The following is a 19,009-nucleotide window of genomic DNA, read 5'->3' on the forward strand; positions in this document are numbered from 1 at the left end:
TTTTTTTTTTTTTTTACCTGTTGCTAACTTTACTCCAGCCACACTGACGAGCTTGCTGTTTCTTGAATAAATTTCTTGAACAGAGATGCTCCTGCCTCAGGGATTTTGTACTTGCTGTACCCTCTGTCTGGAATGGCTCTTCCACTAGATAGCCACATGCCTTCCCTGACCAATCTATCAAAAATGGCAGCCCGTTCCCATTCTCCATCCCCCTTATTCTGATTTATTTTACTTCACAGATTGTATTACCACTTGGCATTACATGTTTATATACCTGTTCTTGTCTTCTCTCCCTAGAATGTAAACATCATGAGAACAGGGACTTTGTCTACACTGTTTGTTGCTGTAAACCCAGTACTTAGAACACTGCATTAAAACGTAGTTGGTTGGAGGGCCTGGGTGGTTCAGTCCATGAAGCGTCTGACTCTTGATTTTGGCTCAGGTCATGATCTCAGGGTTCTGAGCTCAAGCCCTGTGTCAGGCTCCACAGTCAGCAGGGAGTCTGCTTCCCCTCTCCCTCTGCTCCTCCCCCTGCTCATGTTCTCTCTCACTCTCTCTCTCAAATAAATAAATAAATAAATAATTTTTAAAAAGAAAAGCAAACTTTCAAATTTTAGAAAAATATGTAGAAAAATATCTTCATAACCACAAAGTAGAGAAGAATTTTTGTTAAACAACCCACAAAAATACAAACCTTAAAGGAAAGGATTGATAAATTCAATCACATTAAAATTAATAACTTTGAAACATCTCTAAAGAAAGTGAAAAGACAATGTACAAACTAAGAGAAAGAGCATTCATTCAAAAAATATTACTGAGCACCTACTATGTGCCAGGCACTGATAATGGTCCTTAGGATAAATCAATGAACAAATCAAAACAACATTAAAAATCACTGCCCTTGGGAAGCATTCTATTGAAATATATGTTGATTACTATGGGCCAGCTGCCATTCTAAGTATTTTACATATATTAATTCATTTAATTGGCACAATAACTCTATGAGTTAGGTACTCCGCAGATAAGAAAAATGAAGAGGTTAAGGAAACTAAGGCACAGAGAAGTTAATTGTGCGAGATTACAGTTAGTGAAGGGTGGAGCTGGGATTCGAACCCAGGCAGTCTGGCTCCAGAGGCTATGTCCTCTATACCTTACTACAGATGGGTATGTTAACATTCACAGCACCTAACTGACAAAGGATTAGAATGTGGGCTATATCAAAGGGCTCCTACAAAGCAGTAAAAGCAAAACAAGCAAAAGAAAAATGAGTAAAAGACATAAGCAGGTATTTTCCAGAAGAAATATGAACTGATGCTCAACCTCTTTAGTACTTGGAGAAATACAGGTTAAAACCACAACAACGTAGCATTCAACACTAAGAAAAAAACCCCTAGCCAATCTGAAAAGCATTATATACTCTTTTTAGAACAAGAAGGCTGGGGAAGAGCTGAGAGCCCAGGCCTATTTCTGCTGGTCCACCCTTTGTTTCATGTCAGATCTCTTGATGTTGACTAGACTGCTAGGCACCCCACACTTGGCGTGTGACCTTCATACCAGTTCTTCCCCAGTGGTCACAAATTACCAGCCTTTGGGCCAAATCTGTTTGCAGTTGTGTTTTGTTTAAACAGTACAGTTATTGTTGTTTTTAAAATTTGAAATTGTTCAGAAAAAGAAAACACACACACACACACATGTATGTACACACATTCAAATATAGAGCAATAAAATAAACGTGCAAAGTACTGGCAATTGATTTGAGTTGAAGAGGTAGATGATATACACATGTGTATTATTCTATTCTTTCCATTTTCTTGTATGTTTGAACTTATTTACCAAAGAAGTTGGGAAAACCAACTTTGAAGTGCTTTAGAAGGATCATGGCCTTTATAGTTCGCCACAGTCCCCACCATTCCCTGTTGTAACTCTCAGCCTGTCCCCTCATTTCTAGTATCTCTGTTCCCTAGGGACATTTGAGTTTGCAACATGTGGCTCAGCTTGTAGATCTTGGCCCCTCCTAGATCTCCCTGTCTCCAAAATGTAAACAGGTCATGGTGTTGGGACATAACAGGTGTTTCTCTCATTCCCGTGAGCTGAATAAACCATACATGAAGTTTTGTTTTTTTTATAACAGGTTAAGGACAATACAAGCTGATGTAATTCACCACTACCCTGCAGTGGAGAGGGAAGCCCTCCAGCAGCTACTTTGGGAATTGTACTACACCTTATAAGACATAGGTGGGGCCTTGAAAAAGTCAAACCACACCAGCTAGCTTCTCCCAGAAGATATGATGAAGAATTTTATGATTCTTTATGACTCCTGTAGTCTCTCTGGCACCAAAGGTGAAAAGGGTGGGAAAGTAAGATCTTCCAGCAACATCAAGGGGCCAGTGGGGGTAAACTACTATATCAGGCATATAACCTCTGAGATAAATTGCTCTTCTGTTACCTGTGCCTGGACTTGTGAGTTAGAAAAACTCCCTTGAGGATGAGCGCATAGGCACCAGAAAGTTTGTAGTCCGTAAACCATTCCTCTCCAGACTGACGGATTTAGTTGCTCAGAGTCCAATGACATTAGAGAAACTGAAGCGGCTTCCCAGTTAGCATTTGTCTTGCCACATTCTGTGATATGACAGTTTCATTCTTTGCAAACTCTGGTCTTCACTCCCGCAGCTATCACACTGCATAAAAAAATCCTTGATCCCTGCCACCCCCAGCTTGGCTATTTCTGCACACACCATACAGCCTGAATTCATCCAATTGCTTAGAATGCAAAACAAGGTTAGAAGGAATAGGCAGATAGCCAGAGGCAGGCAGTGTCACTTGGTGGATAAGCTGGGGTTGGCCAGTGACACTGCATGACAAGATGGACTGGCTTGTCAAAACAGGTGGGGAAAGGGCAAGACCCCTGTCTGATTGTTCTAATCACCTAGACAGAGAGATCAAGATCACATGTTCTTCTGATCCCCACTCACCTTTGACCTAGGACAAGAACTGAATGGCTTCCCCTAGCCATGTCACTTTTTGGAATGGCTTTGCTTTTTGGTTTACTCTTACCTTGACCTCCACATCTTGTTGATGTCCCAGATCTTAGAACTTCAACTTGTTTCTGATATCTAGATCTCCATATGACCAGCCATTTGATTGGGGGATTATTGATACATGTTCATCCTTCTCCATGACCTGCTTTGGCTATTTTCTGTCAATATCCTATGGTGACAGAACTCACTTGAGGATTTCATGCTGTTCTGTTAAATCCTTACCAGTCCAGAGACTGAAGATAAGGGAAACAAGAACTCTATTACCAAAGCTCTGTCATCAAGAAGATTTCTTTAGGTCTCTGAAAAGGAAGTGAAGGCCAAGACCAGATAATTAGCTTCTGGGTTGTGACCCACACACAAGACACTACTTCTCGTGTGCAGCGCTCAAGAGGGAAATCCCTACTGGAAAAACATGAATCAATAAATATAGGTAGATAAGATAGAGAAGAGGGACATCATAAAACAATGATAAGAGTGTATCATTAGCCAAGGATTTATGATTAATTCTGTAAGGTCACATTTAAAAAAGAGAGAGAGAGAAAGACAAGAAAGGATCAGTATGCTTACTAACAACCAGTTTTCACATTCCTAGGTTTCCTAATTTCTTTTGGCCATCACTCCATTTTCTTTGATATAATTCAGAGTGGCCAGGACTACTCACATACCAAGAAAGTCTCTGGCCTAGGAAATTGAAATCACTCTCACCCTTAGTTCAGGTGAGACTAGATTACTTTTTTCCTCAAAAATAAAAGAAAACAATATAAAACCATAGAAACCAACATATTGATTAAACAGATTTCTTACCCCAGTTTTTCCTGGATACAGGCTGATTTCAGTGATGCACATCTTACAAGTCCCATTTTTCGACATGTCATCACAGCCCCAGACTTGATTTACATTTATACATTCCCTGAGCTGGAGCTGAGGTGAATCTAAGCAACAACCCTGCTGAGTCTAATAGGATTTGGGAGGGCCTTCAGGAAACCCTGTTTCCTGAGTTGTTTGGAGAAAAGTGTCAAGCCCTCTCTTCAGACCCAGTTATCTACTTGGAGAGAGAGGCTGCTTCTGCTGACCAGGTTTCCTGCTCCCTGACCACCTGCCAGGTTAACAAGGGCTTGAGAAAGTGTCCCACTTTCTGTACCAGTAAATCCTAAAAACTATTGGAAGAAAGGAAACTGAACAGTACCACTGAAAAATCTGCAGGTACTTGAGTGTTTCTGATCACCTACCAGCAGAAGACCTAGATAATGGAAATAAAAAATCAATTTAAACAACTTATGGAGACCAACGAGAATGAAAACACAATGGTCCAAAACCTTTGGGATACTGCAAAGGCAGTCCTAAGGGGGAAATACATAGCCATCCAAGCCTCACTCAAAAGAATAGAAAAATCTAAAATGCAGTTTTTATATTCTCACCTCAAGAAGCTGGAACAGCAACAGAGGAACAGGCCTAATCCACGCACGAGAAAGCAGTTGATCAAGATTAGAGCAGAAATCAATGAATCAGAAACCGGGAGCACAGTAGAGCAGATCAACAGAACTAGAAGCTGGTTCTTTGAAAGAGTAAATAAAATTGACAAACCACTGGCAAGGCTTATCCAAAAGAATAGAGAAAGGACCCAAATTAATAAAATTATGAATGAAAAAGGAGAGGTCACAACCAACACCAATGAAATTGGAAGGATTATTAGAAACTTTTATCAACAGCTTTATGCCAATAAATTAAGCAATCTGGAAGAGATGGAGGCCTTCCTGGAAACCTATAAACTACCAAGACTGAAACAGGAAGAAATTGATTTTTTAAACAGGCCAATTAATTATGAAGAGATTGAAACAGTGATAAAAAACCTTCCAAAAGACAAAACTCCAGGAAGTCCATAAATTTTAAACACGAAAACAAGGGAGGGATCTGCTGCTACAAGGAAAAACATATTGTATGGGTCAGCTCTGTAGCCTGAGTGTCTTCTCAACAACTTGCCACCTTTTTCTCAGAAATAATGGGAGGAAATAGAGAGGAAAAACTGAAAATGCACAAATTATTAAAAGTTAAGCCAAGGTTGTGGAAGGGGAAGTGGGTGGGGGGATGGGGTAATTGGGTGATGGGCACTGAGGAGGGCACATGATGTGATGAGCACTGGGTGTTATATGCAATTAATGAATCAATGAACACTGCATCAAAAACTAATGATATAGTATATGTTGGCTAATTAAATTTCTATGAAAAAAATAAATTACGAAAAACTAAAAACAAAAAAAGTTAATCCAGAAGAAGTCCTAGGAGAAGGCAATTTCGAAGGATGAGAGAACCTGGAGAGGGAGTTGATGTGGGCTCAGAAAATTCTATTATGGAAAGACAGAATGCTAAATCTCCCCTATATTGCCAGAGGCTAGTCCCTACCCTCAACCACAAGGATGTCAACACCTATGTAGGCTGCGACGCTGCAATACCTGAGTACTAACATTTGCTCAAGGGCCAGACTGGTATCCAATCAGCAGGAAGACCTGGAGTGGCCCGGGCCCTCCATATCTTTTGCCAAACCAACTCAAAGGTCAGCAGCTGCCTTTCCTGTCTCTCATTCTTTCTCTCCTCTTTTGTAATGTGACCCCTATCTTCCATTTCTGCGCAGCTTCTTGGCCCCCTCTCAGGTCTCCAGGTTACACTATCTCAAACTATGATACTCACTGATCATTCATTCAATACTAAGGGCCTTGGGGGCAGAGGCACTGACAAATTAGGTATAGTCCCTATCCCTTTAGAAGCATACAGTCTTTAGGTGTGAAAAGCAAAAAAACAAACAAAAGTAAAAGCAAACCTACAACTCAATTTGCTTCATTGGGCATGAAGTTACAACAAGGTAAGAGACAGGAGTCAGAGAGAGGAATGAGGGCTTTGCTTCCCCCTTCCCATTTTAGCCTGTATTTAAGACTCACTTGGGACAAGGCTCTACAACATCACCCCCGCTTAGTGGAGCTGGTGCTGAGGCCTGGAAGACTGGCTTACTCTAAGGGAGAACAGTCTTCAACAGGCCAATGGCATGGGAAATAAGAGGATGGGAAGGAGGGGTGTTCTGTAAAAGCAAATTTAGATTTTGCCAAAGGGCTCAAATCTGAGTCTGATCCAGTCCTTGAATCCAGATGTCAATCTTCAGGAAATACAGAGGAACCTACTGAAGTGCACCATGAACATGCAGGAAACAAAGTCCAGGCTGTGGAAAATTCTCCAGGTCAAATGTGGATTCTTCAACACATAAATAACGTTAGGAAAAGAAAGGGATAGAGGGGGAACCTATAAATGAAAAAACTTAAGCTATCACAGATTGGAGGAGAATAAGGAGACATGATTACTAAATGCAATGTGAGACCTGATAGAATCCTGGAACAGAAAAAGGACATTAGGAGAAAAATTTACTGCAATTTGAATAAACTCTGGTGTTAACAGTGATGTCCCAGTATTGGTTTCTTAGCTGTGATATCTATACCATGGTTACATAAGATGTTACCATAAGACGAAGCTGGGTGGAGGGTATAGGGGACTCTTCACGCTATCTTTGCAACTATCCCATATCTAGAACGTTCCAATATAAAAAGTTTAAAAAAGAGAAAATTTAAGGAACATATCAATTCTTCTAATGGGCAAGACTAAACCATAATCATTAAGGAAGTGTGCTTGGGTAATAAAACCATAGAAATTCAAAGAAAAGATTACTCTAAATATTAGGATGGGGCACTTGGGTGGCTCGGTTGGGCATCTGCCTTCAGCTCAGGTCATGATCCCAGAGTCCCAGGATCAGCCCCACGTCACACTCCCTGCTCAGTGGGGAGCCTGCTTCTCCCTCTGCCCCTCATCCCACTCTCATGCTCTCTCTCTCTCTCTCTCAAATAAATAAGTAAAATCTTTTAAAAAATAAGAGTCTATACTATCCAAAGCAATCAACAGATTTAATGCAATCCCTATCAAAGTACCAACAGCATTTTTCACAGAACTAGAATAAACAATCTTAAAATTTATATGGAACCACAAAGACCCTGGCTAGCCAAAGCAATTTTGAAAAAGAAAAAAAAAAGTTAGGATAATGGCTGTTTTGGGAGAAGGAAGAGGGTTGTGATTGAAATGGGGCACATGAGAGGCTTCTAGGGTTTTATTTCTTGATGTAGTGATGGCTGCAAGGTATTTGTCTTATAATAATTTATTAAACCATACATTTGTTTTAGGTGGTTTTCTGTATCTAAGTTTTATTTTACAGTGAAAAATTAAAGAGACAGAAACTTAAGAGACACAAATTCAAATACAATCAATAAAACTTTTTGGATCCTGATTCAAATTAACCAACTGTAAAGAGGCATTTGAATATGGACTAGATATTAGGTATTGGTCAAGAATTACAAAATTTGTTAAGGGTGATAGTGGCATCACTATGGAAGAAAACATTGGTATTTTTGTATGCACAGTGAAGTATTTAGGGGTGAAATGACATGATATCTTAGAATTGCTTTAAGATACTCCAAGAAAAAAAATTGGGGCAATATATGAAATAAGTATGGCAAAATATTAGCAGTTATTGAAGATGAACCAAAAAAATGAACATAAAGATAAAAATTTGTTGCATTCTCTAGTTTGGTGTGTATTTGGAAATTTTTTTAATAGCAAGTTAAAAGAGGGGGACATCCCAAGCCAGACTGCCTCAGGGCAATAGTCTCAACAAAATCCTAATCCTAGGTGCTCCCCACCCCACAAGCCCCCCAGAGCTCCCTCCCCACCAGCCACCTCCCTGAGATCACAATCCCTGTAGTCTCAGAGTGGCCCGTGAAAGGTATTTCCCTTCTTTCGATCTCTGAGTCTCTAGGACTAGATGGCAGTCCTTCTTACCTTTCTTCATCCTGATGTCTTAATAATCTCAGAAAAGAGTCAAAGGGCAAGTGGCCAGGGCCCAGGGCTCAGACCTGATAGGGCAGTCCTTGGTACTCCAAAACCTGCCTCCTGAAGTGGGTCGTAGGTGTGGGGCAGGACAAAGAAGGAAAAGGGCAGGTGAAAAATCCTCCTGATCATATGCATTCACTATCGAGCAAGCTTCCAGAGGCTGGTGGCACCATTGGTTGGAAGAGTGTTCTGGGATCTTTGTCTTCCTCAGGCTCCTGAGCATCATGCCTTGTTTCAAGCAGCCTACACACTTCCAGAGTCTGATACTTCTGCAATGGCCCTTGAGCTACCTTGCCATATGTGAGTACTGGTCCTAGAGAGCACGACAAGAAGCCAGAGTCAGAGGTCAGGGCCAGATCTGGGGTGAATTTCATGCTCATGGGAAGTCTTATATCTAACCTTTGATCATCTCAGATGGTACTACAGAGTAAAGCCAAGGAGTCTTGAGTCCCACGAGTGCCCTGGAGAGGGAAAGGATAGAGCCACAGGAGGCGGTGAGAACAGGCAGAGGGGTAGAACAGGGTCATGATGGATATGAGTAGATCTGGCTAATTTCAGCCACTTCTTAACCCTCACTATCGGGAAAGGGGAAATGACGCCTAGGGAATAGGCATGATATGTCCATAAGCATAAGGAAGCATGGGGAGTGGGACAGAAAAAGCATTAGAATTACAGACTTGGAGAAGTATAACCTGTGTTTAAATCAGAGTTTTCCATTCCGGGAGGGGGTGGGGTGTAGCATGTGGGGAGATAGTGATAATGGAAGGAATGGTGAATGGGGGGGGTACCTGGGTGGATCAGTCTGTTAAGCATCTCCCTTCAGCTCTGGTCCTGGGATCGGGCTACGCATCGGGTTCTTTGCTCGGTAGGGAGCTTGCTTCTCCCACTAACCTCTCCTTCTGCCTCCCGCTCCCCCTGCTTGTGCTGCTGGCAGGCAGGGAGCAGGAGTAGAGGGATGGTGTGTGGATAGGGATGATGGGGAATTAGAGAAATAGGGCTGGTGTATGGTAGATGATAGAAGAAATGTTTGAAAGACAAGTAGACAAGGGTGCTGGATGGGCAGGAGCTGGACTGTGCAGAAGGCCAGGACAGGAGGCTTGGGTAGTTTGGAGGGCTCTTAACCAGGATGTATGTGGGCAAGTTCTGCTGGCAGCACAATTTTGGTCTGACCTGCTCCCTCATCAGTTTGGATCTTGCAGCCATTGTTCATTTACTTGCTGTTTACATCCCTGTGGCCACTGCCAGTGCTTTACTTTACCTGGTTTTTCCTGGACTGGAAGACCCCAGAGCAAGGTAAGACCCACAGACCTAGAAAGAACACAGCCAGCTTAACCTGTCACCAGGGAGTCCCACTCACCATGCCACAGGCCACCCATCCAAGTTCTCAGAGTCACAAGACTTAGGCCATCCAGGACCATCTTTGGGTCTCTTCCTTTTCCACCTCTCTAGCAGAGCCATGGTCCCTCCATGCTGCTAGGAAAGCCCTGAGTGAACGGGAGGGATGGGGTTGGCACACACAGACACCACCCCCCACCGATATTTCTGTCTCAGGTGGCAGGCGTTCAGCCTGGGTAAGGAACTGGTGTGCCTGGACCCACATGAGGGACTATTTCCCCATTACGGTAAGTGTCTCTTTCCCAGCATCCCCCACAGTTCCCAAAATGCTAGGCATTTATGCCAAATAACTAGGGTTGTCCATAAGAAAAATGAGCATACCAGAGAAGTCTCAGTGCAGGTTAGACATACTTCAGGACCCAACATTGCGGTCGGGTACTTGCTACTCTGCTAACATACTTTGGACACCCTTGGCATGACCTACCAGATGGCACAGGCAGACACGAAAATACGGTTCAGTTCAGTTTAACAGACATTGATTGAAAGCCTACTCTGTACCACACGTTATAGGTACAGAGAAGTGAGTAGGATGTGATCTGTCATCAAGGTATTCACATCTAAGGACAGAGAAGTATGTATTTACAGTTTGGTACAAGGTACACAAGTAGTTCAGATGAGGGGTAAGAAAATGCTTCATAGACGTGGTAATATTTAGGCAGGGTTTTCAAGTTCAATAGAAGTTACTTAGGCAGAAACTGGAAGGGGGTTGGGAGGAGAAAATATCAGGAAGACGATCTAGAAATGTACTGCTATGCTGATCCTCTGAGCATTCTTTGGAGTAGACAACAAACGTTGCCCCGATTTTTAGAGCAGAGCTTGCCAACCTTTTCACATAAGCACTCGTACAAAATGATCCCATGCATTAAAAAGCGCACTGAGATAAATGGCCGAAACTACTTGCAGCTAGCCATGGGGAAGAGGTCCAGAAGTTCTAGCTGCCCCAGATCCTACCTGGTTTTCCAGGGGCTGGGGAGACCAATATCTTGGCCCCCTGAAACCCACTCATTGCCTATCTGTTGAAAAGCTCTCCTTTAGAGAGTACCCTGATCCCTGAAGTGTCTTCACTCTTGTTTCTTCATGTGATTTCATTTCACCACCTCTGGCACTTCTCTCCATGGCTGCAGATCCTGAAGACTAAAGACCTGTCGCCTGAGCACAACTACCTCATGGGGGTTCACCCTCATGGCCTCTTGACCTTTGGAGCCTTCTGCAACTTCTGCACTGAAGCCACAGGCTTCTCGGAGATCTTCCCAGGCATTACTTCCCACTTGGCCACACTGTCCTGGTTCTTCAAGATCCCCTTTATTAGGGAGTACCTTATGGCCAAAGGTACTTCTGACTATACTTAGTGGAGCTTCTGGCCCATTTCTCTGCTGGGAGACACACTTTTTTAAGCCCCATCCCCTACCTCCCTACCACCTCTCACCCATTCCCACCATAGCATAGTAGTTAAAAGCATATGTTCTGGAGCTAAACTGTTTGGGTTTAAATCCTGGGTCTGCCACCTACTGTGTGGTCTTGAGCAAGCTACTGGTCTCACTTTTCTCATCTGTAAGGTGATGCCAATGATAATAGTCCATCCTCAGACTTGCTGTGATGGCTAAACGAGATAATACAAGTAAAGCATTCAATATAGTGCCTGCCACAGAGTATATGCTCAGTAAAGAATAACTTTTGCTATTTAGTGGCAATAGAGGAAAAGGAAAGAGTAGGATTATAGTTGGGATTCAGAAAGTCCTTCTGGTTATCCCACTGGAAACCTTCCTACTATAATTTCAAACTAGTGCCTCCTATGAAGTGGAGATATTGCCCCAAAGTGAAACATGCTGGGTTTACCCTCAGCCTTCTTTTCTCCACACCCTTTGTTCCACCTCATTGATTCTCCTTCTGGGACTCATGGGAACAGAGGGCACATAGACAAGCCAATGAGGAGTAGAGCAGAGGGTGTTCCCTCTCAGCCATTTTCCACTCTCCTTATTTTGCTCCTCTCTGTGCTCCTTGATTCTCTTTAGGTGTGTGCTCCGTGAGTCAGCCAGCAATCGACTACCTGCTAAGCCACGGCACTGGCAACCTTGTGGGCATCGTAGTAGGAGGGGTGGGAGAGGCCCTGCAAAGTGTGCCCAACACCACCACGCTCATCCTCCAGAAGCGCAAGGGGTTTGTGCGCACAGCCCTCCAGCATGGGTAGGTGTTCCTCCCGGGGCAGGTGTGGGTGGCCTTCTCTGAGCAACATCACGTGCTACGTGATGCCAAGATGAATCAGACACGAGTCTTGCCCTCAAGGAACTTACTAGTGCATAGGGGAGATGGCCATGGCATTTTTTAAAAAAGATTTTATTTATTTATTTGACAGAGAGAGAGAGAGCCAGCAAGAGAGGGAACACAAGCAGGGGGAGTGGGAGAGGAAGAAGCAGGCTCCCAGCAGAGAAGCTCGATGTGGGGCTCGATCCCAGAATGCCAGGATCACGTCCTGGGCTGAAGGCAGACGCTTAACGACTGAGCCACCGAGGCGCCCCGGCCATAGCATTTTTAAAAGGTTTATGTCATCCACTCCTTCTAAACTTGCTGGACCAATTCTCAGGAAGCCAAACCAGAAACCCAGATTCATTCTCAGGGGGCTTGGCTCAGGCTCCCCTAATATACAGATGATGCCCACATCATTTCTATCAATATCAATATCTAGATCTGTTTGTTAATCGTAAGTGCAAGGGACGGGCAGTACAGTATGGTGAGTATGCGTAGAATCTGAAGTCAGGGGGCCTAATTTGAAACCCTGGCTCCATAACTTACTGTGCACTCTGAGACAAATTACTTAACCATTCTGAGTCTTGGTGTTTTCATTTTCACAATGTGGCTAGTAATAATTGTACCTACTCCGTAGGGTCATTGTGGTCATTTAAATGAAGTCATCCACATAAAACACCAAATGTGTCTGACACACAGTGAGTAGCAGATAATTATTAGCCACTCTAACTGAGGGATAAAGATAGGAGGTAAAGAGAAGGTGCCCAAGGCTGGAACTGTGGGGTACACCATGAGGTCAGGAGGCCAGGCCACTGAACACAGAGATAATTGTCCAATTGCAGACTCATAGAAAAGTAGTTCATCTAACGACCTTGCCTGAGTGGCCTGTTCGTCAGTTTGGAGCATAATGTAGAGGAGAGAGTTCTGAGCTGGAAGGAAGGAATCATGGGTTCTAGCCCAAGTCGTGCCACTCACTGACTGCCTGAGTGACCTTTCCCCTTCAGAACCTGGGCTTCTGGATCTGTAAGATAAAGAAAGTATCACCCCCACCCCCACTGTGTCCTGTACTGTCTCTGCTGTGAGGATCCACTAAGGTAACATATATCAGAGTACGGAGAGACTACTAGTAATTCACAAAGATTTGTATAAGAGAGCCATGTTCTTTTTACTCTTCTCTCACAGGAAGCCTTCAGGAGCCTGATTCTCTACCTATGGCCTGACAGGGATACAAATTTTCTCTTCTCTAATCTCAAGGGACAGAATACCTTATGTATAGTCCCTGTGGGTGATGGGCATATCATAATATATGCATCCGTGCAATATTATCATCATCTCTATGCTTCCTACTAGCAGAAACAGAGTCAGATATTTCCCTGCATGACACTTCCTGGAAGCTCTTCTTTACATGATACAGGTTTCTGGGGATCTCTGCCCAAAACCCTCTTCCTTCCTTATACCCCCTATCTTGCCCTTGTGATCCTGACCCAAGGATAGCATTCTCACTGGACTTGAAAATTTCAAGACAAGAGACAGTAAATATGGGAGCCCTGTTTAGTGCAAGAAGAAATGCTTTATGTTGCAGGGATTTTATATAGCTGGGAGACTGGCCAGGAATAAATGTTCTTCCTGAGTGGTTCTCACCCTAGCCGGTGTTTGAGAAACAAATCGGGGTTTTCCTTCAGGGCTCATCTGGTCCCCACCTTCACTTTTGGAGAAACTGAGGTATATGATCAGGTGCAATTCCATGAGGACAGCTGGATGTACAAGTTCCAGAGCTGCTTCCGCAGAATCTTTGGTTTCTATTTTTGTGTCTTCTATGGAAGAGGCTTCTACCAAGGTTCCAGTGGGCTCTTGCCATACTCACTGCCTATCGTCACTGTGGGTGAGTGCTGCTTTCAGCCCCATGGCCACCTCAGCTCTTTCTGGACCTCAACCTCAGCCCTCCCCATCCTACTCCCACCAAAGAAAAGGGCAACAGAGGGGGAGAATCTGGCAGCTGACTTGGCAAGTGAGAGGACCCGGCCCAGGAAAGAAGGAGGTTAAAGGAAGAGAAGATTCTAACACTTGCCCTTTCTCTTTTCCCATCTCCAGTTGGGGAGCCTCTGCCACTGCCCAAAATTGAAAAACCAAGCCAGGAAACGGTGGACAAATACCATGCACTCTATATGGATGCCCTGTGCAAACTGTTTGATCAGCATAAGACCCAGTATGGCTGCTCAGAGACCCAAAAGCTGCTTTTCCTGTGACTGAATGGGCTTGCATGCCCAACAGCACGTGCCTTGGAGAGGGGACTCATTTGCTGCTAACCAAAAGGGGGAGAAAAGGAGATAAGGAAAGGCGGTGGTAGGGGAGGACATTAGGAATTCCTTCCTTGCCACAAAGCCCTCGTAGTTGCTGTCCTGAGGAGCTTCACTCAGTCATTCCACATAAAGGGGGCATCCTGAGGCCCCTCAGGCCCAGCCATGGGCATGCTAGGCACAAACGTGCTTCCTTCCTTGCCCGCTACTGGCTTTCCTCCCTAAGCCCAACCCCCCAGGTCCTGAGGGACTCAAATGATAGCCAAACAGCCTGAGTAGCCACTACTCTGGTTGTTGTTGTTGTTGTTGTTGTTGTTTTATCATAATGCATTTTTTTATTGGGATTTTTTTTTGCATACCATAAGTTTAGCCTATTTAAAGTGTAAAATTCAGTAGTATTTAGTATATTCACAGAGTGGTGCAACCACTACCTCTAATTTTAGAACATTGTTCAGCACCCCAAATAAGAAAGCCAGTACACATTAGCAGTCGCTTCCCATTCCTTCAACTCTCCCAGCCACTAGCAAACACTAATAATCTACTTTGCATTTCTATGGGTTTGTCATTTCTGGACATTTCTAATAAATGGAATAATAGACTATGTGGGGATTCTTTCTCTCAGCATAATATTTTCAAGGCTCATCCATGTTGTAGCATGTATCAGTACTTCATTCTTTTGATGGCTGAATAATATCCATTGCACATATACACAACAGTTTTTATTCATTCACCAGTTGATGGACTTTTGGGTTGTTTCCACTTTTTGGCTACAATGGATAACACTGCTACAAACATTCATGTACAGGTTTTTGTGTGGTAATCTGCCGTCCCCAAATATAAAGGTTTCCTTTATCTCCACAACACTAAGCTAGCAAGCATGCCTTTCAGGTAAATTATAGGCAATTTAGGATTACTTTTCATTTGGCAGAGGCATTTCACATAGGTCACTTTGTCCTCACGATAATCCTCTAACACCATAACCCCAAGGTATTTGCTACCATCCTGAGTCTACTATGGGAAATCTACTTTATATCTATATTTTAAAGTCTTACATGGGGCGCCTGGGTGGCACAGCAGTTAAGCGGCTGCCTTCGGCTCAGGGCGTGATCCCAGCGTTACGGGATCGAGCCCCACATCAGGCTCTTCTGCTATGAGCCTGCTTCTTCCTCTCCCACTCCCCCTGCTTGTGTTCCCTCTCTCGCTGGCTGTCTCTCTCTGTCGAATAAATAAATAAAATCTTTAAAAAAAAATAAAAAATAAAGTAGTACCCCAGAGTACTTCATGTTTTCTGAATGTTTTCACATTTCTTTGCCTTTGCACATGTTCTCTCTGCATGGTAAAGCATATTCATCTTTTAAGTCCATATCAAATATCATCTTCTTAGTGAAGCCTTCACCAGGCAGAATTAATAACCCCTTGCTCCATTCTTCCATAGCCTTTCATTGGCTCTACTACTGAGAACTCGATTTTGTCAGTCTTTACCCATGGTTAACCCCATTAAGGGTGTAAAGGAGGAACTTAAAATTTTCATTTATACTTTCTCTGCATTTATGGATGAAAATCTTATGGTCTCACAGTATGTGCTTTAGAATTCCTCATACATCAAGGGTCTGCCATATAGTGTGATTAGAGACTTCAACACTTGGCTGTTAGAATACAACAAATCAAGTAAACAAAAAGCTAATTTTTTTAAAGTATGGAGTTGAATAATACAATAAATAATGTAGACTAGACTGTCAAGTGGTAAGAACTTAATGATTAGGACAAGGAATTACACTTTCTTTTCAAGTGCACATGAATCATTCACAACTACTATTCAGTATTTGAATTCAAAATGCTCTTAATATAAAAGGTAGAAATTCCATGTATTATAGTCACAAGACACAATATAGTAAAATTAGAAATAAATAATGAATATAGAAGAAGAGAGCACAGACAATAATTCCTCTGACATTGGCCATGGCAACATTTTTCTAGATATGTCTCCTGAGGTAAGGGAAATAAAAGCAAAAATAAACTACTGTGACCACATAAAAATAAAAAATTTCTGCACAGCAAAGGAAATAATCAACAAAACTAAAAGGCAACCTATGGAATGGGAGAAGATAGTTGCAAATGACATACCTGATAAAGGGTTAGTATCCAAAATATATAAAGAAATTATGCAACCCAACACTCAAAAAATGCATAATCCAATTACAAAATGGGCAGGAGACATGAACAGACACTTCCCAAAAAAAAGACCTACAGATGGCCAACAGACACATGGAAACATGTTCAACATCACTCATCATCAGGGAAATGCAAACTAAAACTACAATGAGATATCACAGCTGTCAGAATGGCTAAAAACAAAAACACAAGAAACAAGTGTTGGTGAGGATGTGGAGAAAAAGGAACCCTCATGTACTGTTGGTCTCACGGTACATGCTCTGGAATGTATTCTTCACACATTCAAGGTTGTTGGTGGGAATGCAAACTGGTGCAGCCACTGTGGAAAACAGTATGGAGGTTTCTCAAAAAATTAAAAATGGAACTATTTCATGACCCAGCAATTGCATTACTGGGTATTTACCGAAAGAATACAAAAACACTTAATTCAAAGGGTTACATGCATCCTATGTTTATAGCAGCATTATTTGCCATAAACAAATTATGGCAGCCCAAGTGTGCATTGATGGATGGATGGATAAAGAAGAAGTGGTATATATACACAATGAAATATTATTCAGCCATAAAAAAGAATGAAATCTTGCCATTTGCAAGGACATGGATGAAGTTAGTATAATGCAAAGTAAAAAAAAAAAAGTCAGAGAAAGACAAATACCATATGATTTCACTCATATATGGAATTTAAGAAACAGAACAGATGAACATGTGGGGGGAAAGAGAGAAGCAAACCAAGAAACAGACTCTTAAAAATATAGAACAAACTGATGGTTAGCAGAGGAGAGGCAGGTGGGGGGATGGATTAAACAGGTGATGGAGATTAAGGAGTATACTTGTTGTGATGAACACCAGGTGACATATGGAATTGTTGAAATATTGTACACCTGAAACTAATATAACATTTAACTAACTAGAATTAAAACAAAAACTTTTTTATAATAATATATTTTATTATATTATGTTAGTCACCATACAGTACATCCCTAGTTTTTGATGTAATGTTCCATGATTCATTACCCACGTACAACACCCAGTGCACCATGTAATACGTACCCTCCTTAATGCACATCACCAGTCTATCCCATTCCCCCCCCAAAGCCCTCAGTTTCTTTCCCAGAGTCCATAGTGTCTCATGGTTCATTCCCCCTTCTATTTACCCCCCTTTCTTCTTCCCTTTCTTCTCCTACCGATCTTCCTACTTCTTATGTTCCATAAATGAGTGAAACCATATGATAATTGTCAAACTTTTAAAAAAAAGAAATAAAAGAGAAGTAACAACTGACATCATATAAATACAAAGGATTGTAAGAGACTACTATCAAAAATTATATGTCATCAAATTGGACAACCTAGAAGAAATGGATAAATTTCTAGAAACATACAGTCTTCCAAGACTGGATCAGGGAGAAATAGAAAATCTAAACAGGCTTCTTATTAGTAATGAAATTGAATTGGTAATAAAACAAACTCCCAACAAACATTCCAGGACCAGATGGCTTCATGGTAAATTCTACCAAATGGTTTAAAGAAGAGTTAATACCTATCCTTCTCAAACTATTCCAAAAAATAAAGAGGAGGGAAAACTTCAAAATTCGTCCTACAATCATCATTACCCTGATACCCAAATCGGACAAAGACACCACAAAAAAAGACAACTACAAGCCAATATCCCTGGAAAACATAGATGCAAAACTCCCCAACAAAATATTAGCAATCTGAATTCAACAACACATGAAACAGATCATTTACCATGACAGAGTGGGATTTATTCCAGGGATGGTATAATATCTGCAAATCGATCAGCATGATATACCACATTAACAAAATGAGGAAGAAAAACCATATGACCATTTCAGTAGAAGCAGAAAAAGCATTTGACAAAATTCAACATTCGTTTATACTAAAAACTCGCAAAAGAGCAGATTTAGAGGAAACATACTTCAACATAATAAAGGCCATATATGAAAAAACAACAGTCAACATCATGCTCAATGGGAAAATATTGAGCTCTAGTTTCTTTGTTGATTTTCTGCTTAGGTGACCTATCTATTGCTGGTAGTGGAGTGTTGATGTCCCCTACTATTAATGTATTATTATCTATATGTCTCTTTATTCTGGTTAAGAGTTGGCTTGTGTATCTTGCTGCTCCCCTGTTGGGGGCATATATATTTATAATTGTCATATCCACTTGTTGGATACATCCTTTAAGAATAATATAGTGCCCCTCTGTGTCTCTAACTATAGTCTTTAGTTTAAAATCCAATCTGCCTGATATAAGAATTGCTACCCCAGCTTTCTTTTGAGGTCCATTGGCATGAAAGATGGTATTCCATCCCTTTACTTTCAGTCTGGATGTATCTTTAGGTTCAAAATGAGTCTCTTGTAGACAGCAAATGGATGGGTCATGTCTTTTTACCCAATCTGCAACCCTGTGTCATTATGGGAGCATTTAGGCCATTTACATTGAGAGTGATTATTGAGAGATATGATTTTAATGATGCCATGTTGCCTGTAAAGTCTTTGTTTCTATAGATTGTGACTTTCTGTTCTGTATCACTCTTGGGGCCTTTTTACTTTTATAGAACCCCCCCTTAATATCTCCTGTAGGGCTGGTTTCGTGGAATTAACATAGTTAAAATGTCCATGCTACCCAGAGCAATCTACACTTTCAATGCTATCCCAATCAAAATACCAATGACATTTTTCAAAGAACTGGAACAAACAGCCCTTAAATTTGTGTGGAACCAGAAAAGGCCACGAATCACCAAGGAAGTGGTTGAAAAGGAAAAACAAAGCTGGGGGCATCACAATGCCGGATTTCAAGCTGTACTACAAAGCTGTGATCACAAAGATAGCATGGTACTGGCACAAAAACAGACACACAGACCAATGGAACAGAATAGAGAACCCAGAAATGGACCCTCGGCTCTTTGGGCAACTAATCTT

The 19,009-nt window shown here is 42.0% G+C and overlaps 1 protein-coding gene across 1 annotated transcript; it reads left to right on the top strand.

Annotated features, from left to right (window-relative positions):
* The first annotated feature begins 8,182 nt into the window (after positions 1 to 8,182).
* AWAT1 (acyl-CoA wax alcohol acyltransferase 1) lies at positions 8,183 to 13,843 on the top strand. Its single transcript, XM_008712270.1, has 7 exons — positions 8,183 to 8,258; positions 9,144 to 9,251; positions 9,510 to 9,580; positions 10,478 to 10,682; positions 11,366 to 11,537; positions 13,280 to 13,479; positions 13,689 to 13,843. Exons 1-7 carry the CDS (start codon positions 8,183 to 8,185, stop codon positions 13,841 to 13,843), a joined length of 987 nt encoding a protein of 328 aa, XP_008710492.1.
* Positions 13,844 to 19,009: the final 5,166 nt, after the last annotated feature.

This window comes from Ursus maritimus (genome assembly GCF_017311325.1).
Source record: "Ursus maritimus isolate PB19 chromosome X unlocalized genomic scaffold, ASM1731132v1 scaffold_X1, whole genome shotgun sequence".
Classification (NCBI taxonomy): Eukaryota; Metazoa; Chordata; class Mammalia; order Carnivora; family Ursidae; genus Ursus; species Ursus maritimus.